The 9669-nt window shown below is 51.0% G+C and overlaps 1 protein-coding gene across 1 annotated transcript; it reads right to left on the reverse strand.

Moving 5' to 3' along the window:
• Window positions 1–1631: 1631 nt before the first annotated feature.
• LOC107120813 (transmembrane protein 254-like) lies at window positions 1632–9588 on the reverse strand. Its single transcript, XM_015423586.1, has 4 exons — window positions 9418–9588; window positions 6938–7041; window positions 6206–6265; window positions 1632–2186 (listed from the first exon to the last, which is right to left on the reverse strand). The coding sequence occupies exons 1-4, from the start codon at window positions 9526–9528 to the stop codon at window positions 2063–2065; spliced, it is 399 nt and encodes a 132-aa protein (XP_015279072.1). The 5' UTR covers window positions 9529–9588; the 3' UTR covers window positions 1632–2062.
• Between the last annotated feature and the right edge of the window lie 81 nt (window positions 9589–9669).

A 9669-nucleotide genomic window follows, 5' to 3' on the forward strand; every position in this document is an offset into this window, starting at 1 on the left:
CAATCTCCTTTTCATGAATCATGAATTAAGCCAGTGTTGTGTTGACCTGCAAGGGTCCTATCTCACTGTGTCTACGCAGAGTGTGGGGGTGACTGCCTCCCAAGAACCTGTCGCCACTGTGTCCTAAACCCACAGACTAGCGCAGTTCACGGGGGTGGAAGGGACGGGTAATGGATTACTTAGGAAAGAGACAGCAGAAAGAAGCCAGGAAGGGAAGAACTTCTGGACTCAGCAGCACATTCCAGGAAGTCTGGCTGGGAATGTCGAGGGGGTGAAGGAAGCCCGCTCTGCAAACTTCGCCTCCATCCAAAGTAGGACGTAGGTTTCGATACGGCCTGGAGAAGGCTCCCCGACGACAGGCGTCTCTCTCCGACTGCCCAAAGTGGGCCTCCTCCAGCCACCGGGAGGGATCTCCCAGAATGCAACTGCGCTGTGTTCATCTTGCTTCCTGGCTGAATCCAGTTTGGTCCCAGAACCCCAGAGATGAGCCGCCACATCACAAACATGGACCCGGCTGTACGGCACGTTTAGTGCAACGTTTATCGTTTCCCAGTGACCGGACTAAAGTGCTGGGGGGGGGGGGGAGGGGGAAAGGGCAGGCTTTGGAGTGTGCAGTCCTAGTCAGGTTTCCTTTGGAAAGTGTTGGGGCTTCCTTTTGAGCAGACACGGAGACTCTTGGCCTCTAAGAGGTGTGATTCCTCCAGTCGCTAGGGGAGATGCGTGCTGATACTGCGGGGCGCAGAGATGCTGCTGGAGAAAGAAGCCGCAGCAATCAGTCAGTTCCTGACTCGGCCCTGGAACCTCACTAGGTGAGGCCCCCGAGCCGCTTTTTCCTCCCCCTCAACCTAACCTACCTCACTGGGCTGTTGTGAGGGTCAAACGGAAGCAGTGGGACTGACGCCGGCCACTCGGGGCCCCTTTGGGGGAGGGCATGTAGTATGAATGGGAATATAAAGATTTTTTAATATATAGGTTTTTTTTGTTCTTGATTCTTCATATTCATATTTTTCTTGGTTTTATGGATTTCTCTTTTAAGTAATATTTTATTAGAATGTAAAGAAAGGCCTGTTATATAGAAGACGTTCCCTTGTAGGTCTGATATTGCTAGCAGACAAGATAATAGGTACAAAGTTCATGATTCTGTAGTTCTTAAAGGCAAAACCTTGTAATCTCTGGGTCAGACAAGATTCTGGTCTCATATCAGGGAAAAAACACTTTTGTTTAGGGTATGAAGAATCCTTCCACATTATCATTTTAGGTTAGGTTAAGTAAACACTTAGATTTTATGTAGGTACATCTCTCTTTACATCTGGCCAATCAGAGGATTATTACTCAAATTACCATTGTCTTTTATAACTAATTATGCTTTTTGAATATTGTTTTCTTGATTATGTCAGTCCATGTATAAAATATCATGTATTTCCTGAATATGTTCAGAATATGTTCAAGAAGAAGAAGATGAAGAAGAAAAAGAAGAAAGTAGTCAATTTTTGATGAGTTATTTGGTCCAATTGTTTTCCTGTTAATTGAAGCATATTTCCCGAATATGCTGAGAAGAAAGTAGTCAATTTTGGATGGACTATTTGCTTCAATTGTTTTTCTGTTAATTGAAATAAAACATAGATCTTCCTCCTCATTTGACTTCATTTTTGACATGAAATTTAATATGTACAACAGGCAGGACACCAATGCACTAAGTTAATGGCCCAGCAACTCAGTGTCGGGTGGGGGGGTGGGGTAATATTAGCCATTAGCCAGTCTTCACGTGTCTCAGAAGTGAACGTCTGGTGGGAAGCTCTCCTGCCCCTATAAAGCAACTGGTGGTGGAGGACATTTGGATTTCGTTCTTTGACCAAATTATAAAGGTCCCTGTTTAATCAAGAAGAGATTCATAAGCTCCTTTCTTCACTTCCCCTAGAGTTGCAAACCCAAGACACACCTTTAGAAGATGGGAAACTTTCCCAAGAACGTACGCATTTCGCAACACCTCCGCCCTCAGACAGACAACGACACCCAGAGGAACCATGACTGTATTTCCCAGTTCTTCTCCCAGCCGAGTCCTTCACTGGCGTTTCGTTTCCTTCAGCGGGTCGTAATTCAGCAAGTGGGTCAGGGAAGTAATCCCAAACAAGAACGTTTGGACGGCCCACTGGAACTGGGTTGACGCATCTGTGATGCCCTTGTCCCTGCAGGGGAGACACAAGCCAGCCAACGTTCAAACGCCGTCCACACTCCCCAGCTCCCAGTAGTGAGAGGAGACATCCACGCAGCCCTCCTGTGGTGTATCCAATGCAAGGCAAACTGTATGTGAATCACCCTATTGAAACACCATGTGAAGCTTCGTCCTGGGCTAGGATCCAAATCCATCCAATCATATTGGTAGCCCAGGAAGAACCAGCCAATCAAGTACCAGCAAGCTCCCTGAGCGGAAACGTCCGTGATTGGTCTTTATGTAGACAACCTAATTGGTTGGTGTTGTATAGTAGGGCGTGGCTACATTAGCCGGGAGAGTTTAAAAGTGGAACAGCTTCAATGTAAAAGCTGTTCTGGCTATTCATGTTGAGCCGTGTTGGGAGTTGTGTTTGAGTTGTTGAATAAGGCTGAATCTTTGCCGAATCACTCTCCGACTACTTCGTTAAGTGAGCGACTTAACATCTCCGATTCACAAAAGGGAAGGCTGGAGATGAAATGAAAATGTATGGTTATGCAGGGCACCTCAGCTGGGAGGACCCTGTGGGCAAACACTTCTGGACTCTTGAAAGAGGACTGTGGGGGCCACCACAATACGACTGCCCTGCTGGCGATGGTGGGGCTCTTAACAACATCTTGGGACGTTCCCATCCAAGCATCCTATGACAGGAGCAGCGTTTTTCCTGAATGGGTGTTCCCTGCTGACCACATTCTGAAATGCCTCCTCTAAGGAGGTGGAGGAAACTTAAAACTGGCTGTTTGCTTCTGGGAAGAAGATGAAGAAGATGAAATTGGATTTATACCCTGCCCTTCACTACCCGAAAGAGTCTCAGAGCAGCTTACAAATCTCCCTTCCCTTCCCCTCCCCACAACAGACACCCTGTGAGGGAGGCGGGGCTGAGAGAGCTCCGAGAGAAACTGCTCCGGAGAGAACAGCTCTGAGAGAACTGTGACTGACCTAAGGTCACACCAGCAGCTACATGTGAAGGAGTTGGGGATCAAACCCGCTTTTCTCAGATTAGAGTCCATGCTCCTAACCACTACACCCAACCAGTGTTCCCTCTAAGCTGCGTTAGTGTGAGCTAGCTCACAGTTTTTTAGCCTCCGGCTCACACATTTTTGTCTCGGCTCAGGAAGGAGGGCTCCAGAGCAAGCTAATTTATGCAGTAGCCAAATCACCTGCTCACAACTTTAATGCCAGTAGCTCACAAAGTAGAATTTTTGCTCACAGGACTCTACAGCTTAGAGGGAACATTGCACCCAACTGGCTCTTAAATAAGCAAATGTATCAAACTCATGGACAGCAAGCATTTGGGGGGCCCTGTGTCCGATTTGCAGCCAAATAACTACTTCCACCCCCATTCCACACAGATCCACGATACACAAAAAGTCGGGGGGGGGGTCACAATAATCTGTCCCCAGCTGGCACCCCATCATCACCATCACACACGACTATGGAAAGTCTCCTCCAGAGTAATGTGTATATGGGGGGTATTGGCTGGGAAAGGGGAAACGGCCGCTCCCCCCCCCCTTCAAGAAATGTTGGATATTATGAACTTATTGCCAGTTGCGCTGACGTGAACCGAGCAGTGCCTTTGCAGTGCGCCACTGGGGAATGTGCATCCTGACGCGGCAGTGTACGAAATACTCAAGTGATGGTCGGACGCTGCACATTCCTCAGTGTTTGGAGGTGAAGCATAACATTTTAAATTCCCAGCAGTGCGATTTTTGCCACAGATGTTCCTCAACGTCAGGTGAACGTGAATAAGGGCTGGTTTTTCGGCTCATGTGGACCACAACCCCTTCACGGCCCCCTTGACGTGCCTGACGAAAGTAAGTCTCCTGCCACAATAAAGTTGTGCCACAAGACCCTGACACTACAGCTATTGTGCCCGTCTTCTAATTTCACAGTCTGAAATCTGCCACTGTAGAAGAAAATCAAGGCGCCAGGATTGCTGCGGGGAGCACACAGAATTAGCCAAGCTAATGGCAGCTGTTCTCCAAACCTCTGAGTCAGCTCTAACCAAGGTGGCACACCTGCCGGGGGAAACTCACAGGACCTGAATGCCCCTTCATCTAAAATAATGACAATAAAAACTTCAGTTGTTGTAGATTCTCCGGGCTGTATGGCCGTGGTCTTGGCATTGTAGGACCTGACGTTTCGCCAGCAGCGGTGACTGGCACCCTCAGAGGTATAACACAGAAAGATGGAGTACTCTCTGTGTCAATGTAATAAAAATAGTGGGCAGGTAATTTATATCACCTCAGGAAGGTGGGGGTAGGGCTGAATCATTATCTTCTAAGAGTTTCCCAGGCTGTGAACATGCTAATGGAGGAGCTTTCCTGAGGAGGTTCTTTTGCATATGGATCGGCTGTTGAAATTCTAATCTTATCTGTAGTGCTGTTGTAAAATGTAGAGAATTTTGTATGCTTCTCCACATGGAAATGGAGCACGGTAGTGTGAAAACGAAACATGCTTGTTTGTCACGTGACCCGTCAGAAAGGGTAAAGCCTGGCCAACAGGCCTGCTCACGTCCACAAGAACCAGCGTCCCCGTCCCGCCATGTTCTAAACTACAACCAGTTTGAAAGTTACGGGGCAACAGGTGCGTAAGGGGTTCTTTATTGGATAACACACCAAATGTGTTTCTCCACAGGAAAAGGGGTGTAATGCAGGAAGCCGAAAACCTGTGAAGAAATGATGAATGGACGCTGTGGGACGTGACTGTAAGCCAGGGGCCCCCAACCTTTTGGAGCCTGTGGGCTCCTTTAGCGTTCTGACACAGCGTGGCGGGCACAGCCACAGAATGGCTGCCATGGCTTCACACAGCAAAGATCTTGGTGCAGCATCAGAACATCAGAACATCAGAGACGCCAATGTTGGATCAGGCCAAAGGCCCATCCAGTCCAACACTCTGTGTCACACAGTGGCCAGAAATACCAGTGCCATCAGGAGGTCCAGCAGTGGGGCCAGGACATTAGAAGCCCTCCCACTGTTGACCCCCCCCAAGCACCAAGAAGACAGAGCATCACTTGCCCCAGAGCCCCTAGCTATACCTTGTGGCTAATAGCCACTGATGGACCTCTGCTCCATATGCTTATCTAATTCCCTTTTGAAGCCGTCCATGCTTGTAGCTCCCACCACTTCCTGTGGCAGTGAATTCCATGTGTTAATCACTCTTTGGGTGAAGAAGTACTTCCAGCTGCTGCCAAAGAAACATTTTTTAAAAAATCTGGACAGCCAATCGGAAGCCTTGCTGAGCAAAAGCCCCACCGGGGCCCGCCCACATTCTAAAAACACTTGGGCTGCAATTGCACACACTAAATAATCCCTTTCACCGCACTTTGAAAGTGGATTTTAGAAAGAGGAGGAGGAGGAGGAGGAGAGGAGATTGGATTTATACCCCGCCCTTCACTCGGAGTCTCAGAGCAGCTTACAAACTCCTTTCCCTTCCCCTCTGCACAACAGACACCCTGAGAGGTAGTTTGGGCTGAGAGAGCACTTTCGAGGACTGCCCTTGAGAGGACAGCTCGGAGAGAACTCATGACTGACCCAAGGTCATCCAGCAGCTGCAAGTGGAGGAGTGGGGAATCAAACCCGGTTCTCCCAGATTAGAGTCCAACACACAGATCTGCCCTCACAGAGGAGGAAAAGCTTGTACCTGAAGGCGGGCTGGGGAGGGGGGGCTCTGCAACTTACCTGGCTGCTTCTTGCTCCTTGTGGCCTGACTGAGGGCTGCTGGGAGCAGGGGGTGGGGCTTGTTGCATGTGCCCGCCCCCTGGGCTCCTTACTGCCGGAGCTCTGCTCCTGTGCACTCCCGCAGGAAATGACCCCTGTCCACCGGTATCTTTCTGCCCATAATTGACACCCATTCTTACGAGTCCTCTCCTCTGCTGCCGACAGGAACAGTTCCCTGCCCTCCTCTAAGGGACAGCCATTCAAATACTTCAAGAGACCCATCCTGTCCCCCCATAACCTCCTCTTCCCCAGACTGAAAGAAAGAGAGACCGCTTACCGGCACAACTTCAGAGCATAAATTGTTTCAGCGACGTGAACTATCCAAGCAACGGCATACCTGAAAACGAGGGGGGAAGCATCATTTTTGGACTATGTTCCTTCACATCTGGCCCGAGACATTCCAGTGCCCAAGGCTGATGGGTCCCATCCCCCGCCACAATATAATTAAAATGTGGGGACAATATGGGGGGGGGCTCTCCTGCCCCTCACTGAGCTGTACCCTTTGTGCAGCTCCCGTTCATGTCAACCCAGGACTTAAAGGGGGGGGGGAGGTATTGCATCTACAACCCTTCAAGAGAAGAAAAAGGAGAGGAGAAGAGATTGGATTTATACCCCATGGCCCTTCACTACCCAAAGGTGTCTCAGAGCGGCTTACAATCTCCTTTCCCTTCCCCGTCCCACAACAGACACCAGCTGTGAGGTAGGCAGAGCTGAGAGAGAGCTCTTTTGAGAACAGCTCTTGAGAGAACTGTGACTGCCCAAGGTCACCCAGCTGGCTGCACGTGGAGGAGTGGGGGATCAAACCTGGTTCTCCAGATTAGAGTCCGCCGCTCTTAACCACCACACCAAGCGCCCAGGGCGGGACCCCAAACTGCCTTCTCAAGCACGCCTGATCAAGACCTTGCTCTTTTACCGAGCAGCTGACCCTGACCTTTAAGCCTCTGGGGTAACCAGGAGAGAAAAATCACTGAGCACGGAAATCTGAGCTCCTTTTCCAAATCCAGCTTACCCAACGTTCAGCGAGGCTTTGTGATTCTCCACCAAGTATCTTGTGAAGGTGCCCAAAGGTCCCAGGGAGTCATAGGGGACGGTTGCCGGTGAAAAGACGGCCCACTAAGAGAGAGGAAAAGGAGACAGGTGAATTCCCGAGCATTTACCTGCCAAGCCCAGGGAAATTCAGGGACCCAAAAAAACAGGTCTATCTTACACAACAGAAGAGTTTTCTTTCACACAACACGCCCCCAGCCCCCCTTTCCTTTTAGGGTAACATGTGGCCAAAACAAGCCTTACCAGGTGCAGTGTAGTACACTGGCCACATGTGCACTCCGGGCAGGACAGAAGGAATTTATCCGTCTGGTTTCGCATTTGCCTGGCAGCTCATTTAAGCTGTGCTCTCAAGTCTCCACACCTGCAATGTTGACCCATGCACACCATAGACCTCCAGCCCAGCTGGCAGGTATGAGGCCATGACTCAAGAGCAGAGCATCTGCTTGGCATGCTGAAGGTCCCAGGTTCAATCCCCGGCCTCTCCCAGGTCAAAGGTTCAGAAAGTTGGAGATGTGAAAAACCTCCACCGGAGACCCTAGAGAGGGTGGGCAGTAAGTGACCGTGACAGACCAAGAATCAGACTCTGTGTGCAAGGTAACATGACACGTGCATAGTTCCCTCTAAGCTGAGTTGGTGTGAGCTTGCTCACAGATTTTTAGCCTCCGGCTCACGGATTTTTGTTTTAGCTCAGGAAGGATGGCTCCAGAGCAAACTGATTTATGCAGCAGCCAAATCGCTCGCTCACAACTTTAATGCCAGTAGCTCACAAAGTAGAATTTTTGCTCACAAGACTCCACAGCTTAGAGGGAACATTGGACGCGTGTGTAGCAGGAGCGCATGCATGCGCTGGGCTTGCTTCTGGGTGCGTTCTTCCACTCTGCCAGCATCGCTTTTAAAACTGGGTGCATCTCCCTCCGTACCTCCACCCCGTCCCATTCAAATAATTAACTACTGGGGGTGGGGGTGGGCAAGGCTGTAAACAGCCAGGTCTTGCCATTCATGTGCCCCTTGGGCCACGACCCACCCAGTGCTTTTCCAATCTGTGTCAGCAGAGACCCAAAATATAAACAAACAAACAAACAAACAAACAAACAAAAAGGAGGGCAAAACACCCAGGGTGCAAATAAATGATACCTTCAAACCTGGGGAGCCAGCGCAGCCTCCAAAGGCAGGGCTAGGGCCCGAGGGATCCAGGTTCAAATCCCTGCTCGCCGAGTGCCCTTGGGCCCTCAGTCTGATCTACCTTGCAGGGCTGCTGTGAAAGAAAGGTTCTAGGCTGCTCTCGTCTCTTTGGACAGAGGGCAGGATAACAAAAATGCACTTATTATTACTATCCCAATTAATAATAGCATTTAGCACTAGAAGAGGAGGAAGAAGAGATTGGATTTATACCCCGCCCTTCACTTGGGAGTCTCAGAGCGACTTACAAACTCCTTTCCCTTCCCCTCCCCACAACAGACACCCTATGAGGTGGGCAGGGCTGAGAGAGCTCTGACAGGAAACGCTCTTTTTCAAGAACAGCTGTGCCAGAACTATGGCTTGCCCAAGGTCATCCAGCAGGTGCAAGTGGAGGAGTGGGGAATCAAACCCGGTTCTCCCAGATTAGAGTCCGCGCACTTCACCACGACACCAAACTGGCTCATCATCATTATTATTATTAGGAACAAATAGGGTTGCCAGGTCTGGGTGGGAAAACACCTGGAGACTTTGGGGGGTGGAGCCTGGAGAGGGCGGGGTGTGCGGAGGGGAGGGGCCTCGGCATCATACAAGGCCTAGAGCTCACCCTCCAAAGCAGCCCTTTTCTCCAGGGCAGCCAATCTCCATCGACTGGGGATCAGCTGCAATGTTCCCTCTAAGCTGTGGAGTCCTGTGAGCAAAAATTCCACATTGTGAGCTACCAGCATTAAAGTTGCGAGCCAGCGATTTGGCTGCTGCATAAATTAGTTTGCTCTGGACAGGGCCGGCTCACTCACTAGGCGAACTAGGCGGTCGCCTAGAGCAGGACGGCCCTTAGGGGCACCAAACTGAACCCAGCCCCATACTCTGGGAGTTTCTTGATTATTTGTTTTTCATTCTTCCTAAAAAGTATTTATTTTTGAAAATTGGTGGGCACACCAGGGGTGGGGGGGCATCGTCAGAAGGGATCCTCGCCTAGGGTGCAAAATAAGCTGGGGCCGGCCCTGGCTCTGGAGCCCTCCTTCCTGAGCGGAGACAAAAACGTGTGAGCCGCGGGCTAGAAAAACCGTGAGCCAGCTCACACTCACTCTGCTTAGAGGGGACACTGGCTGTAAGGGCGGGAGATCTCCAGGCCCCGCCGGGAGGCTGGCAAGCCTAGGAACAGGTACCCTTAGCAGTCATCATTCCACCAAGAGCGATGCTCTGAGTGGCTTTGCGATGCCCAGAAAAAGGGGGCTCCCTCCCTCCAATCCCGGAGGGACTCACGCCGTAGTAGCCCAGGCCGGCCGCCACCAGCAGCATCCACGCCGGGCGGGTGCGTCGGAAGTAGGTGCTGCTGCCGCTGCTGCTCCTCCGCGGGGTCTCGCCCGGCGCCATCGGGGCTCCCCCGGGGCCGAAAAGGACCTCCGCGACGCTCTCCCGCCCCCGCGCCAAGCGCCGCCCCCAGGACATCCTCCGGCCGGGGAGGGCGTGGCCTCGGGAGGAGAAGCGGAGCCGATAGGGCGGACGCGGGGGCGC

This window comes from Gekko japonicus, unplaced genomic scaffold (assembly GCF_001447785.1).
Source record: "Gekko japonicus isolate JY-2015 unplaced genomic scaffold, Gekko_japonicus_V1.1 scaffold1909, whole genome shotgun sequence".
NCBI classification, from domain to species: Eukaryota; Metazoa; Chordata; class Lepidosauria; order Squamata; family Gekkonidae; genus Gekko; species Gekko japonicus.

Coding starts and splice junctions, on each gene's coding strand:
- LOC107120813 (XM_015423586.1), bottom strand. CDS start 9,528: ATGGCGCCGGGCGAGACCCCGCGGAGGAGCAGCAGCGGCAGCAGCACC. Junction 6,266..6,937: donor AAAGCCTCGCTGAACGTTGG/GTAAGCTGGATT, acceptor CCTCGTTTTCAG/GTATGCCGTTGCTTGGATAG. Junction 2,187..6,205: donor TATGCTCTGAAGTTGTGCCG/GTAAGCGGTCTC, acceptor TCTCCCCTGCAG/GGACAAGGGCATCACAGATG.